The sequence below is a fragment of the Pleuronectes platessa genome, chromosome 13 (assembly GCF_947347685.1).
Source record: "Pleuronectes platessa chromosome 13, fPlePla1.1, whole genome shotgun sequence".
Lineage (NCBI taxonomy): Eukaryota > Metazoa > Chordata > Actinopteri > Pleuronectiformes > Pleuronectidae > Pleuronectes > Pleuronectes platessa.
In genome coordinates this window covers 19,165,632-19,182,841 of record NC_070638.1, presented here as the reverse complement: position 1 = coordinate 19,182,841, position 17,210 = coordinate 19,165,632, and the positions used below count along the sequence as shown (strand labels likewise).

Here is a 17,210-nt window from a genome sequence, read left to right as displayed (position 1 = left end):
AAGAACTGTTTTCGCACCTTGTTAAGCCCTATGAAGCAAATTGTGATTTGTGAATATGAGCGATACAAATAATATTAGATTGATTGTTTGAGTGAATGATTGATCTAGGATCTCTTCAAAATTTACAATTAGGGATGCTTTAATATTGTGTATTTAAAATCACATATTAGAACGTGTAAATCAAGGGGAGCCTGTTAGCTGAGATCCTGTTTGATTATCTGACATCACGCAGTATATCATTGTTGAATATTCAGCTTTTGGCGCAGTGCTTGTGGAGCGCCTGTTATACAAATCGCCCTCAGTATTGAAAGTGATTTAATAGAGGGAATGTATGAGATCTTGGTAACTTCCCCCTGCAGTAAATCACCGTGCCTTGAGGCAGTCTATTCATCTCAATTAATGCTAAATAAGGAAAGTGCTCAGCTAAATGATACGAGTCATGCGTAGAGGGTCTAATGTCTTGCCCGATAAAGCCTGAAATTTCACTCATGTTTCATCGGAGAAAGACTATACACCTGCGAGTGTCACGCACAGAGAGGGGGGCTTTACTGCAGCTTTACTGGATGAAAGAGCAGAGGTTCGGGGAGGTGAGAGCCTGGGAGAAGAAAAGGATGAGACTGAACGGAAAAGGTCAAGGCAGTGGAGGGAAGGGAGGAGAGGGGGAGGGTGAGGAGCGGAGAGGTGAGATAGGTGAGAATTGAAGATACAGGAAAAGGAGAAAAGGAGAGGAGGGGAAGGATGGAAAGGACAAAGGAGGTGGAGAGGTGGTGTAGTAGTTGACAGGTGACGGTGTGAGGAGGAGAAGAGGAGAGGTAATCAGATTTAACAAAGGGGAGGTCGACAGGCAGGGCGGTTTATCATTAATAATGAGTCAGGAGAGAGAAGACCTACGATTTGAGTCCTGCGTTCTCCAGAGTGAGCTCCTCCAGACTGTTGGACTTGCTCACTGTGTGCAGGACCTGGTCCACCACCTCCGACCCCTGAAGAAGAGAAAAGACAAACACATAAACCTCTGGCTGAAGGTTCATGCTCGCATAGAAGAACGTAGGTGGCGAACGTGAACTACAAGCAAGCAGATTTGACATTGTACGGGCAGTTTGACGAATGCAGTTACTTACATGCATTCGGTTCAACTCATTAATGATGAATATTATATGGATTCCAGTTGAGGGCCAAACCTACTCACTGTATGTACACAATATAATTTCCTTAATCAGTGGCCCTAAAGGGGCCCCTAGTAATTGATTGAAAAATAAAACATTGATTAGATTTAGAAAATTGTTCCTTGCTTGTGAAAATACAAATTCTCAACAAATGATCATATTTCTTTTAAGTTTGGTTAGGATGTGACTAGTTTATAAAATCAGATTTCAGCTGGGGCCAGGGGGGCACTGGACCCTGGATCCCTCCCTGAACCGAGTTACTTAAAAAAACAAGTATCTAATATTTGTTTTAAAAAGGTATCCTGTAGAGTTTCTCACAGCTCAAGCACAATGCAGCATATTTTAGATGTTGGTCTTAGACACAGACTCACATACAAATGTGGTCTAAATAATTCCAGATTTAAAATATTCAAAACGAAATCCGTACTCCAAATGTTTTACGCAAAATAAATACCTTTTTCCCCTTTATTGAAATTCAAGGGCAACCAGAATGTTTCTCTTTAGGTTTTGTACTCGTCTGTTGGAATCTGTCGCACATGAGAGAAACGTTTGTGTGCAGGCCCTTGAACTCCCCCCCACTGCCACCATTGAACCATTTCTGTGAGAAACACTGCAGAGAAAGTTAAAAAAAAACATTTCTGCATCCATCCACTTATTTGGATCCACAACAGAATATATGTTTTTAGGTGACCAACACTGAATATTAAACAACTTGTTGAGGTTGTTTGCGAGGACTTCCACAAGTCATTAGAATTGCAAAACCAAGTTTTAAGGGGTTTTAATGATCAATATATTTAGTCTCGTGCATTTCAAATGATATTTATCTGTTTAACTTGGTGAAGACTCTTCCCATGTAATTCCCCTTCGATGGCAACTACTTACTCTAATGCATGTTATGAATATTTAATCGCATTATCTTGAATTGGTACATTCAACTTTGCCGATAAGCACATGACTCAGTGTCCTCTTTTGAACTTGTGTATCCATCTGCCATTTCTGACATGAAAAGTGCTGATCAATACCTCGAGCATGATTTACTTCTTCACATCTGGACAGAAGTTTGACTTAATTGATTAATGAATAAGTTTAACAATTTGATTCAAACAGATAAAACTTTATTCTGAAAAACATTCAGGCTAGAAGGAGAAACGTAAGACGAGGACACTTATTGATGGTCAGCATCTGGCAAGAAGATTTATAAGTGAGGAAGATAAAACAGATAGTTACTATGCGCATGTCTTTGCAGTACAGCTTGGTGAACCAGGTGTTGTATGCGATGGCTGCCACGATCACTGCCAAGTCCCTGGAATACACACAAAGACACACAGACACACAAACACACACAGACACACACACACATGCATTAGAGATAAAATTCAAATCTTTAAATTAGCAAACTCCATCTGCTCAGAACCATTTGATGTCATTGATCAATAAATTCATATTATCACAGGCCAACTTTTTCTTTGCTCCCTGTTCGGTTAAAAAAAAGAAGAAGCAGTTCATCACAGTGACAAGGAGAACGCTACGGGCAGGGCTGCTTTCTAAAAGGTGAGTGATGCTGCAGCCCTGCTGAGGAGGAGAAGTGAGGAATGAGGGGGAAAAAGGAGAGAAAGTGAGAGATGTGAAGATCGATGGCACGGTCAGTGGATTATTCAATAAAGCCACAGTCTGATCCCGGCTACAGACCTCAAATACTGCTACATCCACTGGTACATAAACAGGCACAGAGCCCACAGACAACTGTATGTGTGTGTGTGTGTGTGTGTGTGTGTGTGTGTGTGTGTGTGTATGTGTGTGTGTGTGTGTGTGTTTGTGAGCTACAAGTAAAAAAAGTGAGAGAAAGAAAAGAGAGTGAGAGGTTCAGAATCCTCCGAGGTCCAACTACAGCCACACTGCCGCTACACCTGCAATACATCACCAGACAAACAAGCAGAGGCACAGAGAGAGAGAGAGAGAAGGGGCTCAGAGACAGGGGATAAGACCAGGGAGAGGGAGAAAGAAAGAGAAGGGTAGAGAGAGACAGAGGAGAAAATATATCATGGAGGAATAAAAAGTGTAATCTAGCCAGGGAGGGTCTGTTGCCAGTAACGGCAGTAGCCAAACCATTGCACTGTATCTCAGAGGAGTAAAATGACTACAGGCTGTGTTCCTTTTTCATTACCCTGCCAGCCATCAGACCAGTCTATACTGTGTGTGTGTGTGTGTGTGTGTGTGTGTGCGCGCATGTGCGTGTGCGTGTGTGGGCAGATGATGCACACGTCAAGATTCATCATCAGCACTGTTGTTTCCAGTTTTGACAGCAGGACATGTAATTGACCTCTATGATGTCTCACTCAGTCATGCATGTGTGTTGGTGTTTGTCGTCTTGTACTCATACATGAGGAAACACCAGCGCAGCAGGTCAATCTGGTGCTGTTTACGTCTTCACACGGATCCGTTCAGGTTCAGACTTGGGTGTAATGGGATTAGGACTGTGGTAGTTGGGTTTAGAGTTAAATGCCTTTTGCGTAATTAAAGTAAAATGGCAGAGGTGGAATGTAATAGATGGTTTTCAGTACAGCTACAAAACCTTGTTACTGTGTATCATTATGTAAGGCCAGACAAAAACAAATTAAAAGTAAAATGTGCCCAAAGGTCCTTTTTTACATTCTAGCACAGTGCACTCATTTAAAATGCTTGTAGCGAATGCACTAAGGATTGCTAAGTGGTGCAAATTGAAGCAATTGTTTGCCATTGAGGGAAATAGGCTAATTTGTTTTCTTGCAGATTTAGATGAGTTTATTGATACTGGTATGTAACTAAAATTAGCAGCCAGTTAGCCAGTTAAAAACACTGTTAACATGGAAAAACTTCTAAATAAGCCAATATAGGTCTGAATTCCCACTCATTAACACACAAAGTGTCTAACTGCTTCTTGTAATGATAACTACAAGGGTCCTCTTAGAGAGCACACCTCCACCGATGTCCCTTCTCGCCATCTCATCGCAGTGTTTCGCATCAGCGGCCCGCCATTTTGTCTTGTCGCAGTTTAATAAGCAACAAACAAGTTTTTACACTTCTCCAAATAACATAAGATACTTCTTCTCCTTGATGTTTTGCTCCATTGCCGCATTGTATAGTTGTGTGCAGCACTATTTACTGCGCACACATGTAATTATTCAGTGAACAGTAGGTGTTTGTTGTGTCTTTTGGAAAGAGTGAAAATTACCCGCCCTCATTTCCAGTCTTTATGCGAAGCAAAGCTATGAAGCTCCAGCTACATAGTTTATTTATGAGTGGCATCAACCCTCTCATCAAGCTCTCAGCAAGAATACGCATTTCCAAAAGCGTCAAGATACTCCTTTAAATTCACATTATTATTTATACCCGTGCATATGTTTGTGTGCAGCCCAGCATTAACGAATCACATGAGCATGTCCATTTGTATCCTTATGGACCATGCAACCCGTCATGCACAGTAAAACCTAACTTTATTATGATCTTTAACCTAAAAAGGAAAAAAATAGATAAAGACCTTCTAGAAAACCCAAGTACTCCAACATGTATTACAGCCCACATTTACAACATAAAACTGGTGATGATCTTGATATTCTTAGACCTCAGCAGGAACGGGGGCCGCGATAAGAGTCTGCCCTGAGGTGCTACTGGAGAAAAGGTCACGGGGGTCATTCAATTCAAAGTCTCCCTGGGAGCATGAATGTGCTCTGAGTGGTTCATGGCAACAGGCCTGTTAGATCATGAGATGTCTTGTAGGCAAAGCTGAGGCAAGGTCATGAAGCGTGCACAATAAACAGGGTTCAGCCTCTGGGGAGAATGAACATGCTCAGTATATTTCGAGGCACTTTGCCGGTTTGATTTTCACACGGCCTATGAACAAATGAAGTCGCTTCTTGTATCAATAGAAAGAAGGTTAGGAGGGGTCAACATTTTTTTTTACCCTGTGGGAACAATTAGTATTTATAGCACTATCCTGGCCACAGAAAAGGCACATATGGCCTAATCGTTGGCACATGAGTAAAGATCAGAGGGCGGTAAATTTAATTGTAAATCATCCTCTGAAGAAATGTATATTAATAAGAAGTTTCAAAGCTATCTGAACGCTGGCAGGATGAACCGACCATTTTAACCTATTGGATTTTTAAGCTTAAAATTGTGCTGTGTTGTACAGAATCTCAACAGAGAATGACTCAGTTGCTGCAACACTGACAGGTGAGGTGGATAGTAGCACTGAGCTGTGGAGCTGCTTCGGCTCCAGCATTAAAAACAACAACAAAAATAACCAGAGTTGGAGAAAAGTTGTAGATTGCTTCCAGACTAGTGTTTGTCTGTGTGTGTGTGTGTGTGTGTGTGTGTGTGTGTGTGTGTGTGTGTGTGTGTGTGCGTGCGTGCGTGTGCTCTCAAAATCAAGATATGCCCCAAGAACCTCTTATCAGGGCAGTGAGGTAAAACAATATCTCTTTCACTTACAAACAGAAATGTACAATTCACACACACATTCACACGCATTGTACTTCTATCTAAGGGAGGACACTATTTGGGATAATGCAGTCCCTAGCATATGACCCTAACCTTAACCATCAAAACTAAATGCCTAAACCTTTATTTAACCTAAAACTAACAAAAATCGACATTAATGTGGAGGGACACGGAGGGGAGGAAGAGCTCAATGCACCACACAACAGTCTCTCGCACACATTCGTGGAAATGTCCCATTCATAGAAAGATACTTTGGTCACAACCACATTTCCTTGATTGATTTCTTGCCTTGCTCAGATTTTTGTAACTCTTTTTGTCAATCCTTTGCTTCCTCTGATAATTTGGATTTGATACAACCTCTCCAGAAAACAAGGAGAATCTTTAGCATTGAGCTGTGGGCTCAAGGGAACAATAAGTTAAAGGACGCGCCTAAAAAACTGAATATGCAGACAGCCTACACTACACAACCTTTCACTTTATCACACACATCATATAAAATAATGCAGGAAAAACCACAGTGATGCAGTGATTTGAGCTCTCCATAAGAAATGTATTAATATATTCATGAGTTGCTGCTGCAATCACGCTTCTATGAATGGCTTTTTGATTTAGCAGCATCGCAAAGCTTGGCTTCTGCGATGACACGTGCATTTTGTAAGTGTGGATGTTTCCTTTCAGTGTTGTTTTTGTTGCTGCACAGAAAAGCAGAAAGAGTCCATAGAACTCAGAACAAAAAGACAAGTTAGGCTGAATTCTCCATTTGCATGTCAGCTGTCACATCTTTTTACGATCGGCAGCGTTCGAGCGACACACTCTTCCTCAATATGTCTGCATAGGGAAACAGGGGACTTTAGAAGCGAGGTGGAGGAGTAGACATATGGCATCGTACAGCTGTTTCCGAGCCCTGGATTCGTTCTCTGACAAGCACATCATTCTCCTCCTCTATGATCTTCTCAAACTTCTAACAGCCCCGAACAGAGGCAAGAGGACAGAAAGGGAGCCAGAGAGAATAAAAAGACTCACACACTCAACATTTACCCAGGGAGGGTCTTGTTAGACAAATAGCCAGACTAATGTCAGATGAGGCGGCTGAGGCTGACAGCTGATGGGACATGATATCGTCGGGGGAAACGGTTTTTGCAAAACAGAATGAAGAGGAAGCATCGTCCAAAAGCTATCTGCAGTCAGGAAGTATTAGCACAGTGATGCCTTTTTATTTTTTCGGGTCTGTATTTCAGCACCGTGGTTTTAAGTGAAATAGGCAAGGTGTTTATTTTCAACCTCAGTTAAAAATCAAGAATACCTGCATGATTATTGGAGGAGAACTGCAAATGCATTTTAGTGATACAGAGTTCCACTGAATAGGACATGTGCAGCAACCACTGGGGGCAGCAAATATGCTCCGATGTAACTTCTCTGTCAGAAATACAATAAAAGAGCAACTCATGCACAAGACACCCAGACAAAGAGAGGATTGTGGGAAAGAACTGCATCATACATTGTTTTAACCAGTGCAGTAGCGGTACGGAACCTGCCTGTTTAGAATGGGCTGTGTTAATGCTCCGGAACTACATTAGAATTGTTTCTTGCCATTAGTGAGTCCCCCTCAAACAGCTCTAATATATACTGTCACTTTTTTTTATTGTTTCTGTCAGATGTTGTGTGTGTCGTGTAAAGTCTTGGATACAGAGTGAATTCAGAAAACTCTGTGTTCATCTTACCTGGTTAATCTACAATGAAGATTTTTATAGTAAATGCTTTTAATAAAATGAAACTGAATTTGCTTTGTTACTACTGATATGTGTGGCTTTTATACGAGTTTGAATGATATGTCGGCTATTTCTTAGGTCCATTAAGAAATCTACAAAATCTTAAGATTCAATTTCACAACTTTGCATAATGAAAACTTAGTAATTCAGCTCAGTATAAAGCCTTACAGCGGCAACATAAATGAGGAGGTTTTCTGAATGTTCTCGCCATGACGGAGATCAGCAGCTGTGAATCTCTGTCTCAGACCATATCGGAAAATGGTGGAATAAAAATGATCACATTATCAAATTATCTGGAGGCAATTTTCCCCTGATGTTCGACCCAGTTGACGACAGCTGCAGCAGTTTATCAGGGGACGTAAGAGGGGACATGTGCATGTCCAAAGTCCCACCAATCTTGCGTTAACTTTTTGCAATACACATGCCAAGTGTGAAGCTGATAAGATGAATGAATCGCAAGATATGCATTACATACAGATGTGGGTAAATAAATGAGGCCAAAGAAAAGTCAGTAATATTCTAAAACTCAGTGCATTTGTGTATTGCGACTAAAGGTTTTCCTTGGTCACATCGATGCACCAAACATATAGCTGGTGTGTCTCTGTATTTTAGAGAGTCTCAGTGCTTCCTCATCTCATCTTCTCTGCAGAGTTTACACTCATCCCGCCCCCACTCACACACACACAGATACCCGGACGCAGAAGCAGAGATGAGAGGTGCTGAACGAGGCGGTGTATGTCGAACAGTGAAGACCAGAATAATTTCTGTGACAAAATATCATCCAACAAACATGTTTTTATCATGACAGGGCTACCTTAATCATTTTAATAATGCACCAACTTAGAAGTTTGCTTATTCGGTTTACAGCTTAAGTTCCCTGAGAATTTATATCCCGTCAAAATTGGTATTGTACATGTAGCTATCTTTAACTGAATCAGAATTTGGGAAAATATGTGGCGATCGCCAGCCCTTGAGAAATAACCAATACATATGGCAACTGTCAAGAAAAGTTATAAAAGGTGTATTATTGCGGTGCCAAAAGCTGCAGTGAAAGATTTTGGGTGCACCTAAATTATGATCTGGGTGCAACTAAATGAAAAAGTTGGTCTGGAGCCCTGGTTAATTTACTGCAGCAATGTTTCATCTTTATTGTAGAAAAATCACATATAGAAGTATAACATTCCCAGTGAATGCTCATCATTAAGAATGATGGGGGTCTACATCTGTACTGGACCTTTCAGTTCTTTCAGGAACTTAAGTAACAGGACAAAAGGCCCCTTAAACAAATGAAATACGGAGGATTGACTGCATTGTAATTCTGGCAGAGCATGACAAAGGATCATGCCTGATGTCTGCTGATGTCTACGGGTTACAAACAGGCCAGACAGTAACAGAACTGACACATATCTAATATAATGAGTTTGTGTCCAATTACTCTCTGTCCCCTGAACGCCCCCTGGAGCTGATGTAAACAACCCCAAATTAATGCTGGAATTCATCACTTAACCCCTGCTGTCAACACTTTGTTTCAAATCCAACGTGCTGGAGAACAGAGTCAACAACACACACACACACACTCACACACACACACTGCACTGTATAGCTGCAGTCTATGTTTGGCATGCGTTTATGTATCTCTCCAATCAGCGCATGTTGTTGTGTCATAATGAGCCTGAGTGTAGTTAAGATGTCAGTAATCTGTGTCACCTGCTGTCAAGATGGCTGAAATCCAGTAAGTTGAACTCCCTGTTGTCCTGAGAGTGGTAGATGGTGTCAACATCCTGTAGTCGAGATGCAGGGCGGGAAAAAAGGGAAGATGAGAGAATGGAATAAACAAAGAGTACCAGAAAGTTAGAGGAAGAGTAAGGGACAGCAACATGAAAAAACATCCTGGTTTTCCACAAAAGATAAAAGAAGCTGAAGATCAAATGAAAACACAGAAACACAAGGAACAGAAGCGGCTTAAAATAGCGTTGTCCTCACCCATTGCACTTCTTCCTTGCAGCCAATCCCATTGTAATCGCAAAGGGCTTCATACGTCTCAGAAAAACCTCCTGGAAGATGGAGAAACCAATGATAACAGATCAGAAATAAGCGACAGAATAGAGAAGGGCAGACGACATCTAACGCAGGAATGAAGAGGGCGAAGCGGTGCAGGCCAAAGATGAAAGAGGAAGTCGGGGAGAGCAAGGCAAAGACGGTCAGCAGTGAGAGCGAGACAGAGATTAGCTGTAAATATTGAGGTGAGATGAAAGTATCGCACCATGAAAGAGCTCTGCCTGTAGATTAATAGGATTACGGGCAGAGAGGCAGTGCACCAGGCAACACTGGTTTTCTGACCCACTTAACGATGAGTCTCCAAAATGATTTGGCCTGAGTCAGTGAGGCGACGAATGGACGGTCTCTGAAGTGTGTGTATAGCTGCTTTCAGACACGCACCAAAAAGTTCTGGAGGTATTGTACGTGAGAAAGCAAATGTCAGAGTCAAATATCAAGGATTCCAATATCTCGGGATGAAAATGAGGTGCCAGAAGGTCCTGGCAAACTCCAGAAATTGTTCAGACCAAATTTTCGGGGACATTTCCCAGATCTTCTTGTCTCATGCATTTGGTCAACATGGAAAGGTAGAAGACTCACCACAGGTTTTCTGAGCGTCCAGCGACGATTCAGACGTTGGTGAAAACTTCTGGCTTCCGTCAATCAGGTCTCCCTCGGCTCGACAAATAGGAGGACTGAAAGACAAGAGGTGAAAACAAGATGAGGGTTCACGACCATGCTAGCAGCTTCACAAATGTACTGTACTGTAGTTAGTGCTTTGAGCTAAATGCTAACATCAGTATCTCAATGTTTAGGAGGTATAGTAAGTCTACCATGTTCACCCGATCTTAGTGCCCAACATACCATTATTCGAAACAAGCACTAAAGTTCAAGTACAGCTGAGGGTGAATAGGAGAATAGACTGTTTAAAAAGATGGATTGTACATAAACATTTTTCATCTTCCTTACATTGTACAAAAATGAATCCCAAATAACCCAGATAAGAATGCCTCCATGTTGCAAATTTACTGTAATTTGGAGCCAGAGTCAGCCCAGTAGCGTGGAGGTATCAAGGTCCGGGGGATAAACGTGCTCCACCAATCACGAGTCAGTCTCATCTGACAATCATGATGTTTTCGCCCTTTTTTAAAGGAACAAATAACTAATTAAAACCAAACTTATCAGAAGAAATGGCTCTTGTACAAATATCGGTGTTATAGGAACCCACTTTTAAGTTTGGCCCACGTCCCATCAACTAAGATGGATGAGGAGGAGTTTATGACCTATAGTGCAGCAGCCGACAGAGGGCAGTCAAGAGGATTTGGCTTCACTTTTAGATAGCCTTCATGTCATTAAAATTCATCCAAAGGGCATATTTCATGGTCATCGACTAGTTTTTTAGACATGGTTTATTAAAAACGCAATTATCAACCTCATGGTGGTCATTCAATTTCGCCGAATCAAAAAGTCTATCCTGCACACTTCTGGACTCCATAAATAAAAATCTGCCTTTTCCCATCTAGTTTTTCAGATTAAAACAACCAAAATTATTTAGTTAGAACCCTTAACGACACCAATAGACAAATACAAAAAAATTATTTCTGCACCCAAAGCAGCCTCTGGAAAGCTGCAGGGACTTGAGGAATTGTGGGTTTGGACAGTTTTCAGCACTCAGACATTTTGTGTGTTGTAGACTCAGGATATTTGAATTCAAGCTGTGAGGTGCCTCCTGATAGGAATCGCAGCAGATTTTAAGAGACAAGGAATCGAGGGAAACGGGTTCACGCTGGAGTCGTCTCAAAACAACTGGAAATGAATGTAGCTTGGCCTGCAGATTTGGCCCACTAATCCACACGTTCAGCTGTTGTAGCGGAGGCTGTGACACACAGCTTGTGGAGGCAATTAAGGGACTTGAAGTGGCAGAATGTAGTCGTTCTTCATACCACGAATAATGTCTGAAACTAAAGAAAGCCAAACAAAAAAGTCCAAATGCGATGCACAGCACCTTGAGAGTGGTGGAGTTTAGCAATGACAACCTGAGAGTGGTGGAAAGTGAGATTTCCTTTTCATAATCTTTGACATTAGGACATTTGATCTTAAGATAGGATGGAAAGTAAGATCAGATTTATTTTTGTGGATATTTAGTTTGTAGAGTACCTTATTTTTCTAAGCCGATAATTTAATCACTGGTATTTACGTTCGATATTCCCTATATCTGTTTTATTCTTCTCATAAATTTCGATATATAACTTTATAATGTGGAACATTTAGTTTAGGTGACATTTAAGGTTGATGGACTGATGTGATGTAAGATGTATTGTATGTATTGTGCTACTTTGGTTTTTCCGGTCTCCCACATTGTGGATTCGGACGTTAAACGTGTACGGAGTTACACCACAAAATGTTTAAAGATGGACGACATGACAGGTCCCAAAAAGGGAAGCCTAAGTGTTCAGATCGCCCCTGGTAGTATAGGTCATAAATTGTGCTTCTTCAATGTTAGTGGATTTGAAATGGACCAAATTAAAGGGATAGTTCACAGAAAAAGGAAAATTCCCACATTATTTACTCACCACTATGCGTTTGGAGGGATGGGTGAAGTTTTTAAAGTCCTCAACACAATTAAGAAAATTCTGGGGTAAACAGTGTTTCAGCCAAAGTGACCCCTTCTTCAGACGTAATAAAACAGAAAAAACATAACATGCCTCCATACTGCTCGTGTGGTGTCATCCAAGTGTCCGCAAGCCCCAGCATTCATATTCGCCTCAAAGAGTGTCATTTACACTGTGTTTTTAGTCAAATAGATTTTACCTAAAGATGGTATCTGTCATTTAAGGAAGTTCTTATCAAACTATGAAAATGGGTTGAGACCTTATGATTGACAGATGAGACTGACTCAGGATCGGTCAAGCATGCGTTTCATTGTGACCTCTTAATGTTGGCTCCTCACCAAAATCAAACTCTGGCTCCTATTCCAAAGATGGCAATGTTCATATCCAGGATCGTATGGCTTCATATTTGGATAATCGGAGACAGTAGAGACGTGTCTTCCATCAAACAGTCTATGAGTTACAGACAAAACTGTCCCCACACTCTTGTTTTACCTATAGATCTAACTTGAGTTTATAGGTAAGACCAGGAGTAAAGCCTGCCTTACAATATCTAAGGTCTGAGAACAAGCTGTACGGCACAACGCTGGGAAAGGAAGAGCAGCTGTTCTGAGTGGGAGGCCACAAGGTTAGACTTTGAAAACCACTGCACCAGAGTAAAATAATGGTATCAAAGTCATTAGGAAGTCTCCACTGGGCTCCGTGTATGTCTGTACAATCTTTTAAGGCGGTCCATCAAGTGGATATGACAGATTCTTCGCTCTGGAAAAAAGCAGTCACCCAACCAATGCACACAGTGCCATCCCTAGAGCCACGCTGCAAGCATGGCGGAGAATTTATCATTTTTCATTTCTCTTTATTTTCTTTTTAGGAGAGGCACTATCCTTTATGTTTGAGTGTTGTAATTAGAAAGACTCTGGTCCCAACTACAGGTTAAGAGGAAATGTGGATGGCAAATATTATGCTTTTCCTTCCCCAAGCGCTCACTGCTGTAGTGCCCTTGAGCGAGAAAACTCTGAACACCCTGCTGCTCAAGTGGAGTTCTTCAGCACCCTAGAGACAATGCACTGATACAACAATGTTCCCAGGTGTGAGTGAGGAAATGAATAAAACCCTCCATTCCCTGCCAGCACTTACCCTACGAGGTATTGTAAAATAAAATGTCAGTCTCAGACAACGGTGTTATAAAAAGCTGCCAAAAAGTATTATACTATACTACTATATTATAGTAAAGATTCAGAGTTTAAATTAACTCATTCCAGTAAAATAAAATGCATCTGCAGAGTTTTCTCAAAATCATAACTTTATCTTGAATAGGTACAGTGCAAAATAAATGGTCATGTCACTGCACTATACATAATGGGCTAGAGAAGACTGTATCTGCTGAAGAGTGCAGGGTTAGGGTTGGACCATCTATGACTCTGTGGTGGAATCAGCCATCCTCTTTCGACTGGTCTGCTGGGGCATCAGCGTCTCGACTGCTGACAGGAAGAAGCTGGACAGCGGATTCAGAAGGTCGGCTCAGTCCTGAGACACCCCCCCGACCCAGTGGAGGTGGTGGGAGCAGGGGAATAAGAGCTATAGCTATCATCTCTGATGAAGAACCAGACCAACCCCTGCAGGACACCATCGCAGCACTGGGCAGCTCTTCCATCTGTGCAATGCTGTTACTCAGTTTATATTTTGTATACATACTCTATTATTATAGTTCCTTGTTTTAAAGTTATATGTATTACCTTATAGAGTAGCTAAACCGAGTCTGTATTTGATATTCCCTTTTTGTTGCTGCAAAAAATATGTGTATAATTTCCCCATAGTTGGACAAATAAAGGACTATTGTATCTTAATTTGTGGGAGACTTGTTTTTTAGCTACAGCTGAGAAAGTAAAGGTGCTGAATGTGTTGAAATAGCTTGTGACTTTGCTTGAGTCGTAGATAAATACAACATAAACTGTCAAAGTTCCCGTGGAATGCAGTTTAAAGCCACTGTTGTCCGCTGCAGCAATTATAGACAAAAGGCACACACTCAAACAAAAGCATCCAGTAAGCAGAAAAAGAATAAATTCTGACATGAGAGAGTAAATACTGTGTTTGTGCATAATGCTGTGCTGTACCTGCTTTGGCTTTTTGATGGGATTACACCGTTATACTGTCGCATTCAACACTAACCGTCCTTAATCCCATTTGTCAACGAATCACACACACAGACACACAACACCTAACCACATCCGTGACCTTAATCCCCACCTCCTCTCCACAATCATCATCCGCCTCTGAAGCGCGAGTGCACGTTATCGTGATACCATCTGCATGATGTACCACAATGCAGCGGCACCAATCCGTTACAAGGCTGCACAAATCAAGCACCACAACATAACTTCCCGCCTTCTCTTCTCCCCCTCTCCCTTTATTCTCTTTAAATGTTCTCGATGGACGCAATCACAGGCAGCGGCTCTAATGGAAAAGAGCCATTCTGAAAGATGATAGAGTGCAGAGATAGCCTTGTGCAGGTCAATAGCCGGAGAAGAGTCAATCCCATTGCTCTTAGAAATTGTAGATGAGGGAATACACTCTGTGCCTTGCTCGCTCACCCATACATCCACAGGACATCGGAACACAAAATGTCCGGGACTGGAACTTAAATGTATCCAGGCTCTAACTGTGTACAAATGGATTTTTGACTGGAGGCCTGTGTCTACAGCTCTGTCAGGGACTGTGTGTTACTGCTACACACTCGCTGCGCTACACCATCGTCTTTAGAAAATAAAAAAGAGCCAACACAATGCCTCCAGGTTACAGCCTACTCAGTGTCAGCCGGCTGATTCAATCCCAGTGATTGCTGGGTGTTAAAGTCGCCTGTGACACAGAAATGGGTTGGATGAAAACTACAGCAATACTAGAACACAAGTAATCCTGCCCGAAGGTGAAGCTGCCAACTTGTCAATGCGCTGTAGAGAGTTGTTCAAGAGATTCTGCACACTAACAATCATGTGATTTTAGAGCTGTTAACTCAATTTCATAACTGTACTATGATGAAATACATAAATGATAGTTTTACTATCACAATTGTTACCGAATGTATAAAAAAAAAAAAAACTCCAATTAAGGGTTGAACTTGGCTCTTAATGTCACAAACCATCTTGGACCTTGCACCATCTAATTAAAAGGTAGGGGCTCATTTGCTTAAACTAAACAACTAAACCAACACATCATATACAATTCAGAAACATCTCCCATGCTCTCCTGCCCTTTTGTGTCTTTAGACATGGCTGCTTCTATCACGGCTATCTCATAAACACACACATCGTTTCTCCCTCTGGCCGAGACAGATGCCTGTGACGGCAGTTTCCTCTGCAGTAAGGAAACTGCATAGGCGAGAAGCCTCTACTACGTTAGACATTTCTGATGCAAAAGTGTGTGTGTAGATAAATTAGCTTTAGCAAACTAACAGATGTGTCGTGTGTGTGTGTGTGTGTGTGACAATACCTGGGTGTGGGTGAGAGAGAGATGGGGGTGTTCTAAATTCTAAAAGGCATTTTTTTAAGTTTGAGGAAGAGGCACCTCAGCCAAAATCTATGGGGGAAGAAACCAGACAAACTTGGTTCTTTGCCCAAGGTTATGATGCTCGATGATGCTTACGCGTAAATAGAGTTGTTGAAGACTCTGGAGAGGGCGTGGTTGATGTGATTGACCACGTGATCAAGCTGCTCCTGGGTCTGCAGCCTCAGCGAGTAGGTGGTCTTGTCTGTATCGATGACAACCTGCAGTGTGGGGAACATTCCTTTTTCTGTAATAACACTTTAAACTGCGGACAAGGGCAAAAAGCTAAAAAAGCTAAACTGTTCTCACCTGGTGCTCTGGGTAGGTGTTCATCGCTCGGATTTCCAAGAAGTTGAAGGTGACCTCAACCTGAAAACAGCAAAAGAACTCATCTGTGGGCCACAACAACACACTGCCTGTTTTACAACATCTTTAAAAGCGTGATAACACCTCATTACAACTTGGGTCTTGTTTTCTGTTTATATTAAATCAAGACTTAAAGTATTCTCATCAAGGTAATTGCTTACATCTGCAGCAAATTTTTTTATAAGATGTCAGATGGGGCAAGAAACACGAGTTTACAGGCAATCATGGAGGTTTTCAGCGAACCATGAGGTTAGCATAATTCATGAAAAAAAGATCTGATAGTAAAATTATTACCTGAACTTGAAAGTGTCAATTTCCATCACAGGGTACAGGCCAACTCTATGGCTGTTAATGCATTATTGTATAGTATATACTGTATATTTATATACTATTAATGAATATCTTTTTACATGTATTTTACAAACTTTTTTTTTTTTTACCTTTATTTTGTATTTCTAATTATTGTTATCTTCTTGGGGTTCACATATTTCTATTCTTGGCTGAAGCAACCCCCCCGTGGATTATTTAATTATTTTGGATTGATTATTTTGGATTGATTACTTTTGCACAACTTTGTGGAACAAAATGTCAAAATGAGGAGGTGCGACAGCAAACCCTCTTTTTAAGGCCGACGTGGATTCAACCTACTGCGGGACTGGCACCTGAATTCATTTCCACACAGATAGACAGTCTGCCAGACATCCATAATTTCTATGAACATGCATTTGAATAGAGAAGCCTTCTGGTTTCTAGTTTGACCAATTGCCTTTGAGCAGGCTTTGGTTGCCTGCAGGGAAATAGTCTGTTCAGCAATGTGCTTTTTAATTGTTCTGATTTATATGCAGAAAGCTGTTAATGGCAATTACACCAAATGTTGCAAAACTCAATACACCTAGAAAAAGCCTCACTTTATATCCGCCAATGGGTTCAGATATTGGCAAAAATAGGACCAACGTTGAAATGACGCTGAAAATGTGCATATATGTGCATATACATCCTGAGAGTTGGATGAGGAGAATGATGCCACAGTTGCAGCATGCAGTTAGCTGAGCTTTACAGAGAGAGGGGAACCACAAGAAACGGCTAACCTGGCTTTGTCCCCAAAATAAATAAATATGCCTACTAGCAACTCCAAAGCTCAATAATTAACACATCATAACTTGTTTGTTTGATTTATCCAAAAAAAAGTATAGAGCCAAGGTCAGGATCTTCTCATCAAACTCTCATCGAAGAAAGATAATCTACAA

At 41.3% G+C, this 17,210-nt stretch overlaps 1 protein-coding gene across 1 annotated transcript in view; it reads right to left on the bottom strand.

Moving 5' to 3' along the window:
• carmil3 (capping protein regulator and myosin 1 linker 3) overlaps positions 1–17,210 on the bottom strand; it is a 90,617-nt gene that overhangs the window by 57,014 nt on the left and 16,393 nt on the right. Inside the window, exons 4-10 of the mRNA XM_053438375.1 lie at positions 15,907–15,966; positions 15,697–15,818; positions 10,049–10,143; positions 9,395–9,465; positions 9,119–9,192; positions 2,391–2,466; positions 892–980 (exon numbers count right to left, since the gene is read on the bottom strand). Coding sequence (XP_053294350.1) covers positions 892–980; positions 2,391–2,466; positions 9,119–9,192; positions 9,395–9,465; positions 10,049–10,143; positions 15,697–15,818; positions 15,907–15,966 — 587 coding nt within the window. The remainder of the gene's footprint in view (positions 1–891; positions 981–2,390; positions 2,467–9,118; positions 9,193–9,394; positions 9,466–10,048; positions 10,144–15,696; positions 15,819–15,906; positions 15,967–17,210) is intronic.